The sequence below is a fragment of the Etheostoma cragini genome, chromosome 1 (assembly GCF_013103735.1).
Source record: "Etheostoma cragini isolate CJK2018 chromosome 1, CSU_Ecrag_1.0, whole genome shotgun sequence".
In the NCBI taxonomy this organism is placed as follows: Eukaryota; Metazoa; Chordata; class Actinopteri; order Perciformes; family Percidae; genus Etheostoma; species Etheostoma cragini.
In genome coordinates, this window is record NC_048407.1 from 17,463,527 (window position 1) to 17,486,294 (window position 22,768).

General features: G+C 39.1%; 1 protein-coding gene across 4 annotated transcripts in view; it reads left to right on the forward strand.

The window, feature by feature from the left end:
* syt7b (synaptotagmin VIIb) overlaps nucleotides 1-22,768 on the forward strand; it is a 93,876-nt gene that overhangs the window by 65,108 nt on the left and 6,000 nt on the right. For 3 of the 4 annotated variants that reach the window (XM_034870527.1, XM_034870540.1, XM_034870549.1), the window contains 5 exons: nucleotides 3,261-3,383; nucleotides 16,980-17,103; nucleotides 21,731-21,998; nucleotides 22,134-22,303; nucleotides 22,624-22,738. In XM_034870527.1, coding sequence (XP_034726418.1) covers nucleotides 3,261-3,383; nucleotides 16,980-17,103; nucleotides 21,731-21,998; nucleotides 22,134-22,303; nucleotides 22,624-22,738 — 800 coding nt within the window. The remainder of the gene's footprint in view (nucleotides 1-3,260; nucleotides 3,384-16,979; nucleotides 17,104-21,730; nucleotides 21,999-22,133; nucleotides 22,304-22,623; nucleotides 22,739-22,768) is intronic. The other variant, XM_034870536.1, reaches the window with a different exon arrangement.

Consider the following 22,768-nt stretch of genomic DNA (forward strand, 5'->3'; position numbering starts at 1 on the left):
GCGTTGTTTTTGCTTCAGCAGGCTATGTTTGAGGCTACATAAAGAGGAAAACAGCATTATAGAGGCAGAGAGAAAAGTATGAGAAGCCAGAATAATGTTAATGTTGTGCCGACATGTGGGTTGTTATTTTAGGACTGGGAATTACAAGGTTAGTTGTAGGCAAATGTTAATTTGTTAAGGTCACTGTTTGCATGGTCTCTTAAATTCACGGTGCAGCATATTTCAGTAAGATGTAATTTAAATGACCTCGGGCAATTTTAGAGGGAGAATAACAGCTGAAAATCAACTTGATATGTTTCTTTGTTGCGGGTTTTTGTTAAGGCCACCTCAATTTCCATGGATTTCTTTTTGCTTTTGCTTTTTTCTGCATGTCATTTCAATTTTTTTTGTCTGAGACAATGCAAACCCTTTTCTCATGCTTTTCTATTTTTACACATTATTTTTTTTAGGAAACATGCAGTATAACACAGGATGATAAAGCCATGAAAGCATCAGTGGTTCTAAACCTTTCTGCTAATGATGCACATTTCAGGCAAACAAGTTTCTAAAAATGTAAATACATTTCTGTGATAAGAACTTTTTGTTCACTGATGCATTGTATAACCTCATATATTATAATGATGCATTAAAAGAAAAAGCACCTTACTTATTTGTCTAATTTATTGCACATGTTGGTCCATGATCAATATCCCCTGTAACAACCCCACTTTTTGGGATGATACAGGGGATACAGGATGATACAAGATTTGTATTTACTTTATGCTATAAAACAAATAATATTAAATCTGCACTGGCTACTCTTTTATGAGTCATACACCATGGTGTCAGTGTTAAATAACTAAAGAAATAATCAACCCAGCAAAATCGTCAAAATATGTAGTAGAAACTGCTCAAGCTAATGCTACAGCCTAGAGTACATTAAGTAATCATAGATGCTACGCATTATCCCAAATGTGAGAAAAAGACTTTTTAGTAATTCAAAGGCTGGTTGGCTTTAAACAGCACACTCAACCTCACAGAGGGAGTGGTAAAGAAAAAAAACAGTCTTTTGATCTCTTTTCAGCGACAGTGGATCTAATTTCTTCTGACCTCTACAATATTTCGTCTTATTTGCTATAATACAAAAAAAGAGAGAGATTTGCCGGAGTCTGAAGGTAGTGCATTAAATATTTGTGTAAAGGACATTACTGATGATGGAAATGACTGTTGATTAATGACTGATTATGTTTTCCAAATATATGAATCTTCCAGAATGAAACCTTACCAACTGTGGATCACTTAAAAGTTTAACATTTGTGTTAGTGTTGAAATATGCACATCAGAAGTCATTTTGGTGTCATATGTTGAATAAGGTGGACAGAAAGAAAGACTCCCATTAAAGCGTAACTCTTGCCAAAAAACAACCTAGGGTCTTCTTGTGAATGTACCCGAGTCAAACATTTTGTTTAAAAGCATAATTAGAACGGAAGCCTCATATTTAAGATAAACCATATCTTAGTTGTCAGTCAAATGGCCTTTTGAATGGGAGTCCTAGGGGCACTTTTACGGTAGCCTCAGAATACCTATTTTTAAAACACTAAAGCTCGACACAACGTGAAACTTTGCTCAGGTTTCACCAGTGGCTCTACACATTAACACAAGCATTGAGAACATTGTGTACAAAAAGTCTACTAACAAGAAATGTTTTACCAACTGACTGTAGCTGTTGGTGTTTCCAGTCGCCGTCCATCCAGCAAGTCAAAAATAGTCGAGGGAGGAGAGTAAAGATGGAATGCTCCTAAAGCTTAGTTAGGCGGGGAAATTCATATATTATGAATATTTTATGAATATTTATGGAAATAACAATATTTTGTTATTTCCATAAATGCGTGGATAATTTGTTGCTTTGTTGTAAGTGAAAAACGATATTGACCTTGTAGTTGAAAACGGAGCCTCACATAAGAAGGACATTTCCTCCTATGGAGTCATTTTATTTGCATTCGGAGATCGACACTTTTTGACTGACAAGATGGCAAATAGCATAAACACCAACTGCTAAAGTAAGTGGTTCAAAACCTTTCTTTTTAGTAAACTCTGTGTACACAAACAATGTTCTCAATGCTCAAGTTCATGTGTAGAGCCCCTTTTGTTTTTTTCCCCCAGCGTGTTTCCTTGGATCAGGGAGGCTCCAAAATCATGGTTGCAGCTGTCGCCGTGGTCCTGCTACACGTCCTGCGATGCCCTGTGTCATCCTGCAAAGCTTTGCGGTCCCCTGTCATGCCATGAACTACTACAAATGACTATTTTAGTCACTGTTCCATTATCTTTTACTGTGACTGTTAATGCCACTATTCATTTCAACCCCAACCGGCCCGTCAGACCAAGAGTCTGGGTCTGTCCGAGGTTTCTTCCTAAAAGGAAGCTTTTCCTCGCCACTGTCGCACTGTGGCTTGCTCTGGAGGGAACTACTAGAGCTGTTGGGTCCTTGTAAATTATGGAGTGTGTTCTAGACCTACTCTATCTGTAAAGTGTCTCAAGATAACTCTTGTTATGAATTGATACTATAAATAAAATTGAATTGAAATTGGTGATACTTGGAGCAAAGTTTCATGTTGTGCCAAGCCTTTTAGTGTTTTAAAAATCTCTCAATATCTTTAAGCTATCGTGTCCCTAGCACTCCCATTCAAGATGCCATTTGACCGAAAACGAAAACACGGTCATTAGTAAAAGTGGTGCTTCTGTCATAATTAAGAGTTTAAACAAGGGTACTTTCACAAAAAGACCCTAAGTGGCATTTTGGCGAGAGTTACGCTTTAAGATGTGTAGTGAAATGCAAAATGATATATTGTAAGTTGAATTTTTTAGGTTATGGTTGCTTCTGCACATACAATAAACCAACAGATTCCAATGTTTTCCAAGTTTTTAGAGTGTTAAATGACAACAGAAAAGCAGCTATCAGTAAGAAAAAAAAAACTAAGTATACAAAATTGGCGTGAGTTTTACTAATGTGTCTTTTTTTTAATAAAGTCTACATTGGAATCTCAACTAACTCCATAGCACACATGTCTGGTTGAGATACTGCTGTGTATCTCAACCAGATGTATGGATGGAGGATTTGTTAAGATGAAATGGTGTCCTCACAGCGGTTTTCCATTTTTTTCCCATTCTCTTTGTACGTAAAATGAATGAGTGTTTCCTTCAAATCTTTGTGTGTGTGTGTGTGTGTGTCCCTGTGCCTATCTGTCTACATTTTGTGTGGTCTTGTTTGTCCCTGTGTCCAGTGAGGGGAAGATGGTTGTTCTATCTCTAGCAATCGGGCTGGCTGAACAGGATGATTTCGCCAACCTCCCAGATCTCCAGGAAGCTCCAGCAAGCATAGAGAACGAGACCACACCAGAAAAGAGGTAATGAGAAAAAGAGAGAGAAGAATTATAAAAAAATTAGTTTTGGCACAAGAATAAAACAAGTACCTGAGGTGGCTGTCTTACTGGAGAGGTACGTAATGATGCCGTGTAATTTTAAGTGTTGTAGGTAACTTGAAAGATAAACAGTTTCATAGTCTGAAATGGTGAAGTAATTTTCATTTTATAGTTTATAGTTAAAGCAATAATGCGTAGTATTTGTCTTTCTCGCGACTTGGCGCCCCTACAGTTTGGGAGTGTCATTAACTTATTTAAAGCTGTCATAAATATCAACAGATACAAATGCTAGATACAAAAAAAAAAACTACTGAGTCATAAACTTTGCTAACGCAGCAAAACCTTAAGCACGTGCAACATTATAAGACATAGCAAGCCGGCTAATAGTACTAGTCCAACAGCAAGATGGCCAGCCGTCCGTCTGTCTTTGCAGGCTTTTGTTTTGCAGAAAAAACAAAAACATTAACTTCTTCCTCACCCCGGGTCTGAATATCTTCTTATCCCAGCAGTCTAATGCACCTGTGCTAACATTGTCGCATACCAACACCCCCCCTGGTGTTTTTGCATCAAGTAAAACCTTGTTCAATAGGAAACTCCGTAATTCTCTGAGAGTAGAGGCAGAGCAGCCAGAGGACATCAGAGGGAAAACCAGAAAGAAATTCTCCCTAAATAGGATCCTGTTTCATCAAAATCCTCCTTCTTGCCGTAAATCGTTTACAGCATATGCCTGGAGATTGTATCTACTTTTAAAAGTTACGGTGAGCACAAGAACAGGCGATCAGGGCGCAGAATGGGAATGACAGAGGCACCATTATCCTTATTACTCGTCAGAGTAGCATCAAAATTATTTTGAAGCTATCCTAGGGTAAATTACCAACACATTGTTGCTTTTAAAACAGAGTAAATCTTAGCTGCTTTTGATGCTGTTTATTCTACTCATATGATTATTATGAAAAGCAACACAGAACAGTAGGACTTACTTTTAACAAAATTGTCCATTATTTGATAGGAAAACATATTTGAAACTGGTCAGTAGCATCATTTATTGGAAAATCCTTAGTTAAATAGTTAAAAAATATTGTATTCAAATTAGTATCTCTTAAGATCAATGGTGTCACCAGAATAAAAAAAAAAAACGGATGTCATTAGTGTCCCCATGACAACCTTACCTTGCACTGTTAGTTTTTCTTTTTGACATTGTGTTTAGTTCAATGTTCACCACCTTTTCTTTTCAACTTCACATTAAGGATCCACTTGTTCCTTTGTTTTTCTTGTCTACTGTGTTCTTCATCCAGACCTTTTTTTAAAGTCTGCTCATTAGTTTTTTACTGATTGATCTGCGAGTCACAGGAGAAGGGCACTCTCTTTATTTAGTAGGAAGATTCTTCACATGAACCACTCGTTTAAAATTATGCTAACCTTTCATCTACCACTGATCTCAGAGCTGCTGTCAGAGACTGACAATATCTCAGCTGGTGAACAAAAGTCTAAACCTGCTGCCCTCTCATCCCATCCCAGTGTTTAAGGGATCCACTGTTTTGATACTAGAAGGTTGAGCATAACCCTGGGTGTAGTTCCACATAAGACTAAATGGATTTTTAGAAGTTTTCTCAAACCCTCTCTGCAGTGCATCCAAGTGTGCATTTTAAACTAGGTCATCTGTGAATTATTGGTTGATCAAAAATAGCCGTCTGTCTTTGAAAAAAAGAACACGTCTTGTTTTTGACAACAATTGTGACCTTTTGTATGCTTTTAAAATTCAATTTAAAATGTCCAAGTGTCAGTCAGGGGATGAGGACCAGCTTATTATTTGTCTCCGCCCCCCCCCCCCATCATCATCATCCTCTCACTCTTTCACTGTTTGGAGGTCTGTCAAGCATCTCACTATACTCACAGCCAGCGAGCCTCTACCCTGAGGGGTCGTGTAGGCCAAGTCGTCTACTGTCCTTCCACAACTAATAACATCTCTCCATCATCATCTATGTCTTTCTCATCCCTGTGTCTCGGTAGTTACCCGGTAAACTCCCTGCACCCGGCTGGCTAGCTCCCGGCTGTTTTTATGGAGCACACCAGACTGAGAACAATGGAACAGGATGATGCGGCCAAGAATATGTGACAAGACAAGATGCTGTCAGACAGTGAAAGAGAGACAGAAAGAGTGGGACACCCTATCTCTCAGCTCTCTAGAAAATATGCTGGAAGATAAAAATAGACACTCCCAAAGAGCTTTGAGATTGTGTTAGTTTATTAATGAAATCAAATACAGCTCACAGCACAAATATCTACAAACGCCAAATCTGATAATAGAAAAATAATAGGATAAAAGCTGTGTGCTTTGCATTACGTCAAGTCTAAATATGGACAGTAAACGAGCAGAACAAGTGGAACCCTTGCTTTAAGATATTTAGACATTTCTAACTAAAACTGCAGTAACTGATTTTTTTTAAGCACTTTGATGCAGCAGAAAAAGCTGTAACCAAGCATTGCCGTTATGGTAGGTGCTAAAAAATCCACCATGTTCACCTGCTAGTTGCTCACTTTGTCTGTCTGCCATTTGGTGCTGGCCAGATAGTGTGCAGTGTGTTTATCAGAGCCTTTTCACTGGAAACAGCTGCCTGCTGCTGCTGGAAAAAAAGGTTGATGCAAGCAGTGAAACTGAACTGAAACACTACATTTGTGGGACTGTAAAATTTAAACAATGATTTAAAAGAGGAACTGCAGAGTAAGTGATCATTCTTTGTCAGTTCATGACTACGAGCGATCTCTTTTACATTGCAGACAGTCAATTGATCCATTGTTTTTATAAAAAAACATTGATAAATGCAGATTTAATGAGTTTTTTGAGTTCACTCAATAGTCACTGACCCTCACAGCTGCCGGGAACTTGTAGGCATGAATCATAATTATCTCATAAAACACAGCACTTGTTTTCCTTGTTCAAAGGAGTCTATGTTTACATAAGTGAAGATATGTATGACTAGTTTGTGGTTAAGTGGTGATATACAAGCAGATACTTTGTGCATTCAGATGCTGAGAGATGCTCATCAAAGCTTGCAACATAACACTTTGATATGATCTATTGTAATCAGTGCGTTGTGTAAAAAGTTGAGTTTTAATCTGTGATTTAGGATGCAGAAATGGCCGAAGCTTTGTCCTCAAAAGCTGTCCTGTACTTATTACATCTTAACGATAAATTATCATAAAACACCGATGCAGCTTATCTTCAAAGGACACATTTTGTTTTTTGCTGATTTGTTATCTACAGACAAAACCGTTAATTATCTACGTTAGGTCAAAGGTCCTCTCATCTCTTATATTACACTCCTTGTTATGTAAATCAGTTTGGGTCACTGTGGTAGACTGGCCAAAGCCCTGCAGTGGACTAGACATGATAACCCACCTGCAGATAACTATGATGGGATCTCTGAAGCTGTTGTGTGTTATTATGATCTCAGAAAGCTGCTGTTGCATGGCAGAGCTGCATCCTCATGAGCTCAGAGAGATGCAGCACACACAGAGGCAACAGGGAAATAAATATGAATAAACCCAAAAGCGTTACTGGCCCTAGACAACCTCCACTCTAAACATGAAGTTTGTAAAAGCTGCAAAATGTGCAAACTGCAAAGACTGCTTCTAGTAACTACCAAGCAAGACTACATTCTGCCTACACAGACTGTTAATGATGGGATGTTCAGATTGTGGACCACTCTGAAGGAGGTCTAGAATAATCTTATCACATTGTTCTGCTTTAACAGTTCATAGTCATGTCCTTCAAATTCACTGATACTGAGGTATTTGTCATATTTTTACCTCTGCAAAAAAAAAATACTCTTGAGAAGCTGGAAGCTCTCGTGGGAAAAAAAAGACAAACCTCACAGGAATCATCTTGAAAAATTGCCACAGCAAATAGGAGAGGAAAAGATTTCAAAGTAGTAAGAATAAAAATTAGGCTTTGCATGCCTGTTTTCAAACAGCGTATATGAAGAATAAGGGATGAGTAAAAATATGCAAAACAACACACTGTCAACAGTTGCGTCAAATTTCAAAGACAACGTTTTCTGAAAACAAACTTTTGTCAGGCATTTTCCCTGCATTGTATGTTTGATGATTCTGTTGTTTAATTACTGTATGCTGTTCACTGTTTTACATATTTGTTTGGGGAGTGTGTTTAAAAAAGAACTTTTTTCTGTTGGCTTTGTTTTGTATGATGGATTGATCTGCCCCTATTATTGATTGATAATCCTTTTGACATATGTACATACTGTATATCTAATTTATTTACTGCAACTTGTTAAATTAAATGCCAGGGGAAGGTTGTTTAACTGATATTAAGCCATTTAAACCTGCAGTCATCGAAAATTTTATATTAGCAATGTATTAAATTATTAAGTCACTGGAGTGAAAAAGTATCACCCGACACAACAGTTCCTCTCTTTTCTTAGAAACCTTACAGTGTCTTTCAGCTCATTGTTTTGGTTTTACGGCTCACAACTTTATTGTTTTGGTTCACTCTTATCAGTGTAATTTCAGCTGTTTTCAGATAGAAACCTCTAATAAATTTACTGTTGCCAGCATCAAAAAGTTAGCAACTACTTGGTAAACACAGTGGGGCATTTACTAGCTAAAGAGCCAGAAATTTCCCTCCAGAGTTGGTGGAGATCAAAGCTAAAACAAGAATATATATTTTACTAACATTTATTGGGTCCCCTCAAACGTTTCCACAAATAAATAACCTATTTTTGTTATTTCCACCCAGTCTGAACAAGGAAACCTTGTAATATATTGTCATTTGGAGATGATGATAAACACATCAAGATCAACAGTCAATTTCATTTGATTGGTGCTGTTATTCAAATGGTGTGTGTCGACATTGTTGCTAGAGGGCCTCAATGGGAATCAGAGATCTAATCTTGGCAGCGGTAATGTCATACTGCACTCGCTGAGTTGCACAACCCCAGACTGTACAGTATTAATCAAGCAGGAAGTTGTTGCCACCCTTTTATCAGCTGGCATATCTGACTCTTTCAATTGTGTGTCTGAGCCAGCAATCACAGCGAGTCAAGCCTCCTAATGACTCTCCAGGCCGGCCACTGGTCCCCATGGCAGCCTCTGGAGCCAGCAATGGCCAGGGAGGAAAGATGATTGGAAAGAAAAAGCGATGTAGGTCAGCACAAAGGAGGCATTTAGAAAGAAAAACTGTCAGATCTAAGTTTGGAGCTCATTCACCATTTCTTTGGTTGCAAGCAGGAAGCTGATCTAAGAGAGCCCATGAAAGCATAGTGAGGGGGACGTCACAGCAAAAGTGAAAAAAATGTGTTTTTGAAGTCATTAAACACATTTATCTCAAATTTTAAAAACAACATGCCATCACTACAGGTTTATGTATGAAGCATTATTTACAAAAACAGGAACTCCCCGGTGGATCAAGAACAAGGCAGCAAAAGTCAATTCAAAGAGCATCAACCACGTCGAACCCTGTAGATAGCTCCATTAGTTGTATTAGCCTGCGTGTTGAGAGGGGGGCGGTGGCCGGGTGATTTGTCCCTGTTGGTGGGGAGCGCTGAGTGGGCTGACATTGGAGCCCGGGCCTCATCCATCATGGATTTTGGGACCTATATTGTGTTTCTTGGTCTCCTCGGGCGAGTGTATGATCAGCAAGACCTAGATACAGTAATGTTTATGGAGACACACTTCCTATCCCGGCACTGCTGGTAACACTCATCCCTCATGTTCTCACCCGTCTATTCACTCTCCCTCCCTTTCCCTCTGCTTCCCATTCCTCTCCCCATCCCCTCATCAATTTCCTCACTATCCTCTGCATCCCTCATTTTGTTTCTCAATAAGACGTCTTCTCATCTCTCCTTCCTTCCCCCTCCACCTCTGCTTCCATTCTTAGTCCCCCACTCCACACTTTATTTAATTGCATCTATTTAATCTTTTTTTATTTTATTTTGCACTGTTATGCCAGTTACTCACCCTGTAGTCCTCCTTTTACATTCCACTATCTCCTTATCCCCCTAATCAACCTCTCGTGAGGGCGTTGACTGGAATTGTGACGGGATGATGTTACAGTACGCTCCTCTGTCAGCATAGATGACTGTCAGCTCGGCCAGACTCTGACAAATCTGCTCCTTGTGGGCAGTTTTTATGCATTGGTATACAGTATATTATTTGCTTGGATGCCCATGAGCTTTTTGCAACGTCCCTGTATCATTTCTGAGTGTCTGTACTAGTTTGCATTTGATAAGATTTGGCTCCAAATGTAGATACACAACACTGTTTTATACTCAACCTATCTCATCTATTGTTTAATTTATCTAAATGATAAAGTCAATATTTCATATTGTTTTCCCACATGAAGCCAGCTACTAAAATAAATGCAATATATCTTTGTCACTTTATAATCTCATATCCTAAGGGACAATATCTTAATTATTTCTTCATAACTTCTAGGGAATGATAAGGGAAACTGATAGAATACTAACAAAAATAGCTTTTGCAAATAAGTTCTCTGATCTACTTTCTATTAGAGGCGTAGTTCTTCTTTCTTTGATCAGCATTTAGGAAGCTAGTGCATAGTGGACTAAACTGATTTTTATTAAAATCATATGCACAGAAATAAAGTTTTTTTGAAAATAATATTTTCATACTGGACTGATTTGTTTTGCCAATCATGTTTTGACACGAAACGGCCAGATTATGTACACTGGCAACTTTTTTTGGGCAAAGGAAGTGTTGTATTTTAAGTCATAGGGCAGAGGTTTGAGCTCCCACTATCCACCCTTTCTCAACATTCTTTATACTGAAGACCTTTGATTAAGGCTAATAGTCAGAATTCACATAAAGGTCTAACTTAATCTGTTACAGGGCTGTCTAGTTCTTGACTATCTTCCGTAGGCTTTTAAACTAAAACAACATGCTTTACCAAGCAACCCACATCGAACCACTTGACTGTTGACTGCAGAAGAAAATGTTCAACAAGTACAAAGATATTTTACTGTGAAAAGTTCAGTGAAGGATAATGTTAAGAGGAAAGCTAACATTACGGACTATTTCAAAATCTCTTTATGGATCCGGTCCCTGGGTTTATTTATTTACTCTTGTAGGTTCGTGTTTAGATGAACATAATCCTTAAAACAGGGTTGTTTCTTATTACCGTGCAAACAGGTGAAGATGCTATTTATAAAAAACAAAGGACAATCTTTATTCCTTCATTTACATGTTGTTGAAACACAACCTTAGATAGAAAAAAACATCCTGTTTATAAGTTAAAGTTAAACAAGTACACATACACATGTAGTAGAGTGATTGGAATGGTTAGTTACAGACATATTCTGCTGAATGTTCTACTGCTCATCAGTAACTTTTGTTATAGTTTCAGTTCCTCTCAGTTCTCACCCTGGTTATGTTTGGAAAAAAAAAACTCCACGCTTGCTTCATTAAGTGTCAATACAGATGCTAAAGTTCTAAGTAAACAGATGGTAGCTAGATGAGCGTGCACAACAGACAATGTGGTCACAAAACTTTATGACACGTGTGTGAAAACGCAAACACTTAAGTTCTTGTCATCCAGTGAATGTGGACTGCACACTGCTTTGCTTGCTCTGAATATCTGTGAGGACTTCTTACTCATACTCCTTGCTGCCGGACCTTTGATTGAATCCAGTCGCTTCTCCTGTAATTACTTACATGATATACCTCTATGATAGTTGGTTGAATGAAGCATGTTTTTTATCATTTATTCAGTCTTTCTGAAGCAATGTTAAACAGACTTTCCAACAGACAATACACTTGTGAGATAGATAAGATAAGGCGTTTCTGAATTTGTCCCCTGGCATGTAACGAGCTGTTTTGTCCAATCACACAGAAGATGGCTCAGACTCAGATTGAGGTCATGAAGTCAAAAGTCAGGGATTTGAGTTTCGATGCAACAAATCGAAGAACGGGTGTGTGCTCATTTGTTTAGTTTCATAGACTTGCTGGTAGTTAATTTGCATTTCCCATCGAAAAGTGAAGTGTGAAGTGAGATTAGAGCTTGCCTCAGTCTGATGATCCAGGCTGTTTTATTAGCAGGGGAAGAAGGTAACTCTAGAATTGCTCATTTCGGTCACTGCCTGTTTTGAGTATCATAGCTGGAGGTTGTTCTGCACCTTTTTTTGCATTTATGAATCAGCCATTTTCAGCATACTCACGCATATCCAGTGTGTGCGGCGGTGTTTCCGCAGGGTCACGGGGTTGCAGAAGTTAAACATACGAGGAAAGAGTATGTTTCAAAGGCTTTCTAAATGTTTGGTCCGTTTGCCCTGTGGGCTTTTTGCTATTTTCAATATATGCCCCTTCTGAACAACTTTCTTCCTTTACTGCCCTCTTTTGATGGTTCCTGTTACTATGGTTACTTCAACCCCGTGTAAAATGCATGATGGTAGTGAGTACAACCTCAAGTGGGAGCACACATTTCAGTAGTCATGGTTACAACAACCTTCAAAGAATGAATTATGTAACTGATGTTTTAGACGAAAGGGGCTAACTCACAGCTACAGATATTTTTACTTTTTCTGGCATTTTAGTACCTTCTAATAATTGCACAAATTATCTTTAGGTCTTGTTTTTTCAGTTAATAAAGAGTTAACTGCAGTGAAAACAATTAAGTTGTTTTTAGTGAAAATGAGTTGCACCTTAGCAGGAATAGTTCTGTAACAGGTCTCATCATTTTCTTTATCTCTGGAATAAAAAAGCTAATTTGAGGATGTTATGTCTGGTTGAGATACTATGCTGCACCACTGCTGCGTGTGTGTGTGTGTGTGTCTGTGCGTGTGTGTTACGGTGAGTGAATACGTATATTTACACGCATGGATGAACTCACCTCACTACCACACCCATTTGCTCCATGTCCCGCAGGCTGTTGTTGTGTCTACAGTCTTGATTCGAGGACACTGTGTACAGGAGCAGGTCTTTATTTTTCATCGAACATCAATGACTATGACAAGCAGACAACACAAGTGCACTTGTCTAATACAAATCCTCTGGGGTGAGTGTTGATGAAACATGTGTGTAGTAAACCAATTTGTCTCAATTAAATTTGTCTGTGTCCCTGAGAAAAATTCAGGAATGAAGGCAGAAACTCCAGTGAGCACCAAACTAAAATTCAGGGCTATCTGAAAATATGGCATAATCCTGTTACACAAAAATAAATAGGATGTATTCTCACATACATATATAATTTAATAATTTAATATAAAAAGAATTTGGTATCATTCGGCATATTTGGGTTTATCTTCTTTCAGCTAAATTTATGAGTTGACACTGACTAATCGATGAAATGTACACATCTTGTTGTCAGTAATGATGTTTTTAGTATATATATTAGGTCATTAACCTGAAGTGAGGGAATTCCTCTGCTTTGATTTGCTTCTCTTTACTGTAAAAAATAATCCTCTCTCTAGCTTCCATTTTCTATTATTTTCTGGCAGATGTTGCCTTTAGATCTCCAACTGGCTGGATATATAATCTCCTTTCTAAGAGAGTTTATTGATCAGTTATCTCTTGTCTTATGTCTGCCTGTCCACTGAGCACTTAATTGTGTGTCTCAAGTTAGATGGAAAGGAAAGATTTACATCTGCTCTGCTCATTTGTTGTCCGACACACCTTTTTTTTTACTGATGCCGTGTACATTGTTTGACTTGACGATGCATCAAATCTATGCACATATTACAAAAACAGTCTTCAACAGACTTCCTGCAGGGCCCCTTTTACTGAAGAACACAGAGCAATGGATATGTTTACAGTTAGGGGAAAAAATGCATGATGCATGCAGGTCTTTATTAGCAACAACAGTTTTATATGCACTGTGTTAAAGTATTGCATGGCTAAGATGATTTAAAGCCATATATTCACAGTAGAAGGAAAATTCCCAGCTGTGTTTATGTGGGGTTGATTAGTCAATATTCATGTGGTCTCTGTCTTGTGTGTTGGGTGTTGAATAAAGAGGGTTCAATTGTCATTGAGCCAAACCCTCCTACAAGTAAGCATTTATAGACTCTTTGTGACCCAGCTGACAGGCATATATTATGGGCTCTATAGTCTGAGTGGGGAATGCCTTTAAAGGCTTGTCTAGCTGAAAAGAGAGGGGAGAAGGTGATGGAGGGGTAAATATAAAAGAGCTTTTTACATATTAATGTTTTAAGCTTTATGTGGCTGCTGATGTGCCATAAAATCTACCTGACAAACATAGTCTGGATATCACCAGACCAAGCTCAATCTTTGAAGATTGAACATTAGTCTGGGGAGTCTGATCTGTATTTTCTTCTGACCGAGAGGCGTGATCAACCGGCATAGTTCAAATGACTCTGTACGCAATTGGATAGTCCTTCAACCAATCAGACCAACGATGCAGACAACATACTTTGCAGACAGCGGCATCAACAGGTGGCTGCCATGTTGAATGTAAATAAAAAGCTGCTTGCCGTTGCTCATTGGCCGTCGCTTCTCTATTGTCATCGTGTTAAACCCACCAATGGGGGAAATCAAATCGCCAACAGATTGGGCTGGGTTTACCCAGTCCAAGACAAACAACCAATCAGGCATAAACATTGTAAAAAGGATAACGTGAATTTTACACTTTTATGCACTAAAAGCTCTGCTGAGATTTTAAAATAGAGGACACTCATATTTCAGAAGAGCAGAATTACCTTCCAACACTTTTCAAACAAGTCCCAACTATTCCCCACACATTGAAAACACGTTAAGTGATAAAACACTGATAGATTTCAAGCAGTTTTGTTTTTTTGGGGGCATTTTTTGGGCCTTCATTGACAGGACAGCTGAAGAGATGAAAGGGGAAAGAGAGAGAAGGGAAATGACATGCAGTTAACAGTCGCAGGTCAAACCTGGGCCCGCTGCGTCGAGAAGTAAACCTCTATATATGGGCGCCCGCTCTACCAACTGAGCTATCCAGGCACCCTTCAAGCAAGTTTTAAACATCTGTACATTGATTTGGAAAATTTTGTAGTAAGTAAATTGAAAATTCAGGCTCTGTTGGGGAAAGGGTGATGATCCGGTTATCTGGGTATGACGTATTATATGGTCAAAAAGCTTTTTTTGTTCCACTCTTAACTTATCAACAAACAATTAACTGAGACATCAGAACACGTCCCAGAGCCAAAAAACACAGAGAGGAAAGCTGGGAGGGAGGGAGACAAAACAACACATGCAGAAAAAGACATACACAAACACAGACATAAACAGACACAAACCCGGACCTCAGGGAATCAGCGATGTTGCACCAAGTATCCAGGGTCTTTCCTGGCGCTCCATGAATGCGCTCCATTGAAAGTTCAATGTACATGACATCCAAAAAGAAAAGGGCCTTTTTTAACTAATTGATCAAAGCCCCATTTCCAAAAAAAGCTTCATAGGGTCCCAGTCAGTCAGTTCCATTATGCTGGTAAGTCTATAAGCTTAAGATAGTTTTTGCATTAAATTTGTAAGTATTCCTGGAAAAAACAGAATCATCATATCCAATTTACAGACGCAAACAATAAAAAACATATCACATGGTGACGATAAACTTAATTTATTTAGATATTTTGATTCTTGCAAGCTTCCAAGGCGAAAAAGTTTTGAAATAAGTAAGACAGTGGGTATGATGCTTCAACACGGAGCACCACCACAGTACATGTGGGAGTCAACTAGTATTACAGTGAAACTTCCATGTGTTATGTAATTATTTTGATTCATTACACGGCTTGGTTGAATACTAGATTCTAATTAGTCAATCACAGCATTCTGCGGACTGCTGTTTCTGTTTAACAGACCATTAGTATAACAGACCGTTGCCATGGAAGGAGTCTTAGACTCAGATGGACAATTTTGAATCAAATTTTTTTTTTTTATCAACATTTGTGCTTATAGGGATCAGATCACAATGGGAGAAAGGGGGGAGGAAACGTGGATCCTTATCCTCCCCTAACTGGGGCGACCTGGCTTCACCCCAAAAGCCGTGCTCATCAGGGGTAAAGTTTAAAGGCGTCATCAGCGGGTAGGCTAAGTTATGTTTGAGAAGCCGTGTTTGAAGCCATGTAATAAGCGGGATAATGTAGAGCGAGTCGGTTATTACTGCAAACGTATACCTATTCCTGCATCACCCTGTCAGGGTTCTAATTCGCAGTAATGTAATTATCCCTTGTTCAGTGTTCCCCGATGTGTTGGCGGATGATATTAGAAGCTGTAATTGAACATTTTTAGCCTTCTCTACGTATCAGTTTGACTTGTAAGAGAAATAATGCAGTCATGTTTCAGATGTCTTCATCAGCGGAGACCTAAAATAGCAGGCCTAAGCTATGTTTGGTAAGCATCTGCAACAGAAACATTACATTTTATTAAGTCTGCGCTGACTCGTTGGCGCTCTGACTTGCAGATCACAGGAAATAAACGCAGAGTGACGAATCCATTCTTTTCTCTTCCACACCATATCCTTTTCTCCTGCTCTCTCTCACTCTGCTTTTACTTGTCTCTATGCAATACAAACCCTGTCCATCTCTCACCCCTCCTTCTTCAGCTTTCTTCTATTTGTCTTGCCCATCTAACATGTCAGCTTGCTTCCTTTCTTTGCTCTGCTTTAGCGCATCAGACTCTTTACCTGAACCAAACCTGCTCTGTTTTGTTTCCAGACTTGTATCAATCTCCCTTCCTTACTTTGATTTGTGTGTGTGTGTGTGTGTGTGTGTGTGTGTGTGTGTGTGTGACATTATTAACTTGAGTCAATAACCTCACTTTGTTTATCTATTGTCTATTAATGCCCCAAATCTTAACCAAGACAAATCCTCTCCACTTTTTCTCAACCTCTGTGTACAGATACGTTTTCAAATGTATCTTTCCCTCTTTGATCAGATTTTTCACAATACCTTCTTCTAATCTCTTCTACTTTTACCTTTGTATTTTACAGCTCACCCACTACCACGCTCACTACCTCTGTCTCTCTAAATCTTTCTGTTTTTTCTTTGTGTATTGTCTGTCTCACAGCAATAAGTGCTTATTAGTCTTATTTGTCAGAAGGCTTCTACTGGTATAGATTTATGTATTTTCACTGTTTACCAAATTGTTTTACCCTTCACTAATTTTAGTATTTTATTTCAGTTGTCAGTCAGAAATATTGGTGTTTATTACTTAAGGTCTTGTGCTGTGAATATTTAGTTGATGGAGTTTTGTGCATGCACATCTCTCAGTGTGTGAAGTGACAGGCGGTGTTGGAGCAAGTTTCACAGGTGTATGTTTAGTTTGACGTCTTGATTATACTCACAGTGTTGCACTACTGGACATACAGATCAACTCAGTGATCAAATCTAGCTTTTTCCAGTTGAGGCTCTGATTTAAGGTCAAGTCTTTATCATTTAGTGATTTTGAAGGGGTCATACTTTTATCTTGACCCACCTTGACTACTGTAATGCCCTCTAAGTTGCTGTTTGCCAGGCCTTCCTCTCATGCTTGCAGAAACAAAGGCTATGTCTTTTTGAAACCGAAAAGGACCCTTCCGAAATATTTGCGTGTTTATGCAAATATGTATGTTTGTGTCCATTTCAACAGGACTCCAGGTAACAAAGCAGTTAGCAGCCCCAGAGGTCAGACCCCAGACGACACTGGACGTCGCCACGATGCCAACTCCTCAGTTTCTGACTTGGCCAACTCCGTCACCAGTGACATGCTCATGGTAACAACACAGTATATCTGAAGCTCCACAAGACCCATTTCATTGGTCAACTAACTCATCCGTGGTCTGTCTGTTTTCTGCATTGCCAAACTCATCTGAATTAACATAGGGAGGACTGCTGTCAGAAAAACCTTTTAAATCATAACCAATGAGACAGCTGAGAGACTTGAATGGTGCTTCCAGATCATCTTTTCTAATCTAAGATGAAAGTTTCATGCAGGCCTTGATACAAGAAAGTAGATAAGGAATCAAAGGGGTAGACAAAATAATGTTCATCATGTCTTTGTTGCTTGGTTTTTAACTAAGAAGCTAATCTTCTTGTTTGATGCAGCTTGAATGCACAGCTTAGCATATCTTTCTTGACCTTGGAAACAGCAGTTGACAAAACAATCTCCACTCAAGGGCTGTGTTGTATATGTTGCTACTGATTTCACTTATGATTTATGTTGATATTCTATGAGAGCCTCTTTAAAAAAAAAAAACTGTGCCTTTAGTGATAACTGGCACTTTCGCTGAAATTACTTTATAGCACCATTTGTGATAAAGTTGGCGTTTAGTGTTCACTGTTGTAATTCCACTTTCTTACAACTTTTTTTTTTTGGCCATCACTTATGTCTGTAATAATATAATTTTACTCATCAAATTTGTTGCTGACTATGTGGGAACATGGCAGCATTGGGGAAAAGATGTCCTCTTGGGCGAGAAACAAACGAGCATTCAGACAATCATGCCAGATAAGAGATTAGCCAAACTTATTTGGAAAATAAAACCAAACCTGTTGTTAACATCTATCACTATTTACTGACTAGAACTCCTGGTGTATCTGGTGGGTGTGGCTGTGGCTCAGTGGTAGAGTGGTTGCCTGCCAATAGGAAGGTTGGTGGATCGATCCCCGCCCCTGCAGTCATTGTCAAAGTGTCCTTGGGCAAGACACTGAACCCCGAGTTGCCCCCGGTGCTGCGCATCGGAGTGTGAATGTCTGTGAACGTTTATCTGGCAGCCCTGGCCACAGTGTATGAATGTGTGTGAATGGTGAATGTTTCCTGTAGATATAAAAGCGCTTTGAGCAGTTGTTAAAACTGGAAAAGCACTATATAAATACAGCACATTTACATTTATCTTTGACCTAAACATTGCCTGCCAGATCATGTTCAATGTTTAGTTTTTTTAATTGATAGTAATGATGCCAAGGCTATAAACATAATTTTTAATAAACCGGAATTACCCTTTTAAAGTAATTTTGCACTGCACCTGGGTAGCTCAGCTGGTTGAGTATGCACCCCACGTACGAAGGCTCTGTCCTAGTCCTAGCGGCTGTGGGTTTGGTTCCAACCTGCGGCCCTTTGCGGCATGTCATCCTCCTTCTCTCGCCCACTTTCCTGACTTAATCTGTCCTATCAATAAAGGCAGTACATGCCAAAAAATAAATAAATCTTAAAGTCATTTTTCGTGAGGTGTTTACATTTCTTTGTCTACCATTTACTGTAAACAATACACTGTGTCTGTCCCAGAGAAGAAAGTGAGAAAAGAAAGCCTACACACTTCAATCCAGTTCAATTGAGCAAAGTCCTCTGAGAAGTGTTTCCTCCTCACAAGTCTTTCATCACTCAGAAAGTACTGTCTCCATCCCACTCAGCTCGCCCACCTGTAGAGCATCACACTTAGTTATTGCCATACAGTAACTGCGCTAACTGAAACATACAGTAATAATCACTCTAGAGTAAGACACTGGGAGGGGAGGGGATGTGCGCCTTTTCAGCGAGATTCAGTAATTAGCTGTGAAGGAACACAGAGTGCTGTGGGTGCTACGAGAATATGGCAAGGATGGGTATGAGAAGTGTGTAATTATGTGGGTCTCATGGTGTGTCTAAGGAATTCACAGTGGTGGTGCTTAATGATTATACTCATTCTGGGCAGTTTTGCTATAGGCATCTATATATAACACAACCCTCATTTCATGCTGAAAATACCCATCCAGCACTTTTACACCACTTGTGCTGCTGTAGGAAAAGCCATGGCAGTATATGCCGACTTTATTTTATACTGAGAAAAAAGGATGCAGGGAAATGGCATTGAACATCACAGTATATATACATCAAACCCTCTCAAGCATCTCATGTGATAGGGGTTGGGGGAGGATGGGTGGGGTTCGTGTCAGCATCATATGGTTCTTATCAGGATTTACTCTGACACTGCTTTCATTTTTTGAGATGCTCAGAGAGCCGCTGGTGTGAAGGTGTCTTTGCCTCTGTGTCAACACCCATCCACACATTTGCAGAGGTGTGCTTTTTTTGTTTAAAGGATAAGGCTGGTCAATAGTGCTTTTTTTTTGTGGCTCTATAAACAAATCCCACAAAGACCAAGTCAAGCTATGTTTGTCTGTCTCTCAATATGTTGGCTTCCACAGCCTACAGTGAATGTGGATCTCAGCACTAAGCCCATTCAACTTTCCAAAGGAGCGAATCTTTAGAAATTGGTCATGTATATGTGCTTTCATTTTGTGTTTTAAAGGCTGAATCATTTCATAAAACAAGGGGGAACTGTAGCTTACAAATGTATACAAATATTACTCAAACAATAGTAAATGAATTTTTGGAGGACTATTTTTCAGATGTGGATTTAGTATTTACAGCAGCATTCAAATTGACTCAAAATGGACAACAGTGCCCATGTTTATTGTAATAAATGTAAGTCAGTGCAACATGGGGCTAATTTCTTTTGTTTTTGGACAACAATGGAGGTTGATTAAGACAGACAATATTTGTTGGAAGAATCAATTAAATTAGTTTCTTGATGACAAAAGATATATAAAATTAATACGATAAAATGAACGCAGAGAGGCCACGTCAGTATCCATATATGTAGGCTTGACGTTGAGCATAAATTTAAAGTGTTGTTCAGACCTGGCCATGTTTTGGGCTCTAAGAGAATCTGCATCTATTGTATGTGGGATGTTTGGGTATCAGAAAAAGAAATTAGAGAGGAGGATTTAAGAATTGAATAAGATGGGAGGACTCTGGAAAAAAAGAGAGAGCACCCATCGCAGAAAAAGGGGAAAAGCAGATTAGGCCAGCTGTTGGGTGGAGGATTGCATAATGAAAAGTGATAATATTTAGCATGGAGAATAAGGCTGAGCACCACCATCAGAAATATGTGGGAGAATACAGAATTGGAAATTATTTCTGGAACTGCTCCTGGAGTAATGCCTCTAGCTCTCCCCCCATCACATAGCATTTTTTTAACTGGATTTCTCCCCCTCCCTCCAGGCCACGCCACCATCAGTCAGAGGGTCTGTCTACCGACAGATAATCTCTTCTCATCTTGACATAGCCAGACAGCAGCCATGACATAACATTATGCTAGCTTGCCATTTAGGAGTTAATAATGTAGACGTGCAGATTTAGTGCCCCCCTATGGATTGAAGTCCAATATTCTTCTTTCTTATTTAATCTGTGTGAGAACATGCATTGAATGTGGCCAATTTGACCTATCGGTCCAATGATACAACAATTTTAATGATAATACATTTTGAATACACTTATACATTCCACTGTCAATTAATTAAGTACATGGTTAAAACTAATTCTCATAAATGCATCACCTTCGCAACACCTCCATGAAATTATAAGAGTTTTTGTTGACTGTTTTTGAGGTACTGACAAAACAATTTCAACTCAAGGTCCACTCACTTGTTTTGAACTTTCTACTGTATCGCACAGCCCTCATTAAGAAATTCTTCAGTTGCTATGGAACTTTAGATTTTAGGTTCAAATGTTCCATTCTGTGAAACTCTAATATATATGTGTGTATATATACAGTATGTAGGCTATATATACCGCGTGTGTGTGTGTATATATATACACAGTATATATATATATATACGTGTGTATACACAGTATATACGTGTGTGTGTGTGTCTACAATAAGCAAAAATAACAACAACAAAAAGCAAATAACAATAAGCAAAATAAATTAACAACAATTTGTCCAAAAAGGAGTAGGAAGAATTAAAATGCTTGTCTGGTCTTACCCTTCTTCTCTACTATTCTAATCTGTCAATACCAACTGGCTGCAATAATCAATAATAATAATACCCAAGAATGTGAAAAAGAACAACAATATCACCATTAGTATGCTTTACATCCCCCTTTCGTGTTTCTGTATCTTGAAGAAAAAGGTTTTTTATCTTTTTAAACGGTCTGATATTTTTACTTTGGGTTTTACTTTTGTTTTATATTTTATTTCTTCCTCCTGTCCATTCCACAAAATCCCCCACAAATTGATACAGCATGCACATACTATAGATTGTTTCACATAAAATATTCTTCTTAATTTATGAATTTTTTTGTGTATTGCCAGGAAGTAAATAATTTCTTGCTTTCCACATTGTGCAGTCCTAAATTCCACCAGATTCCTGAATATAAATGCATGTGACATTTTTTAAACTGATTGTGTCCCCGATATTCAACATTGTTGACTATATTTATGGTTCTTTTTTGTCAAATGCATAACGATTGGAGGGTGCTTTTGTAGGTGTTCCCACATACGTCCTAAACACAGTAATTCAGGTACGTAAAGAAAAAGCTTACATAACTTTTATATTCTCTTCCTCCTGTGTCCTCCTTAGTTGTCTCCAGGTTCGGAGGATGACGACCACGAGGGACAAGTGTGTGAGAAGCTGGGTCGTATTCAGTTTAGCGTTGGATACAGTTTTCAGGACTCCACCCTCACTGTCAAAGTTCTCAAGGGCCAGGATTTGCCTGCTAAGGACTTTTCCGGCACCTCTGATCCGTTTGTCAAACTCTACCTGCTGCCAGACAAGAAGCACAAACTGGAGACCAAAGTCAAGAGGAAGAATCTGAACCCCCACTGGAATGAGACCTTCCTGTTTGAAGGTTTGATGGAGGAAGCTTTCCTAACACATTTATAATACATGAACTTAACAACATTCACAGCACATTCTGGCATTCCAAAGCTGTTTCTTTTCCATGTGCGTCACTGTGACTTATCAAGACTGTGTTGTTTCTTAGGATTCCCCTATGAGAAGGTAGTTCAGAGGACTCTATACCTGCAGGTTCTCGACTACGACCGCTTCAGCAGGAATGACCCCATTGGAGAGGTGTCCATCCCCCTCAACAAACTGGACCTTGCCAACATGCAGACTTTCTGGAAGGAGCTGAATCCATGTAGCGATGGCAGTGTGAGTAAGAAGGAAAATGGGGGGAAGGGAAGGAAGGAGGTTAAGGAGAGGGAGGAGGGGAAACTGAGGATGGGACTGAATTTAACGGGTGATGTCATTCCTGGCTGCCATGATGCTCTCGGGGGAAATGTGGCAGCATGCTGGAGGGAGAAGAGAGAGAAGGGAATAGAGAGGCTGACAGGTAGAGGGAGATAACACAGACAGCCAGATGAAGAAACTGAAGTACACCATAAGCAACAGAAGGGAGAGCAATGTGAAAAGGGGATAAAAAAGTAAACAATTTGTTTGTATGTGATTGTGATTGTGTGTGATTTCTCCAGGGGAGTCGAGGGGATCTGCTGGTGTCTCTGTGCTACAACCCCACAGCCAACACCATCACTGTGAGCATCATTAAAGCACGCAACCTCAAAGCCATGGACATTGGAGGCACTTCTGGTATACATGCTCCTTCATCTCCCATGTCTT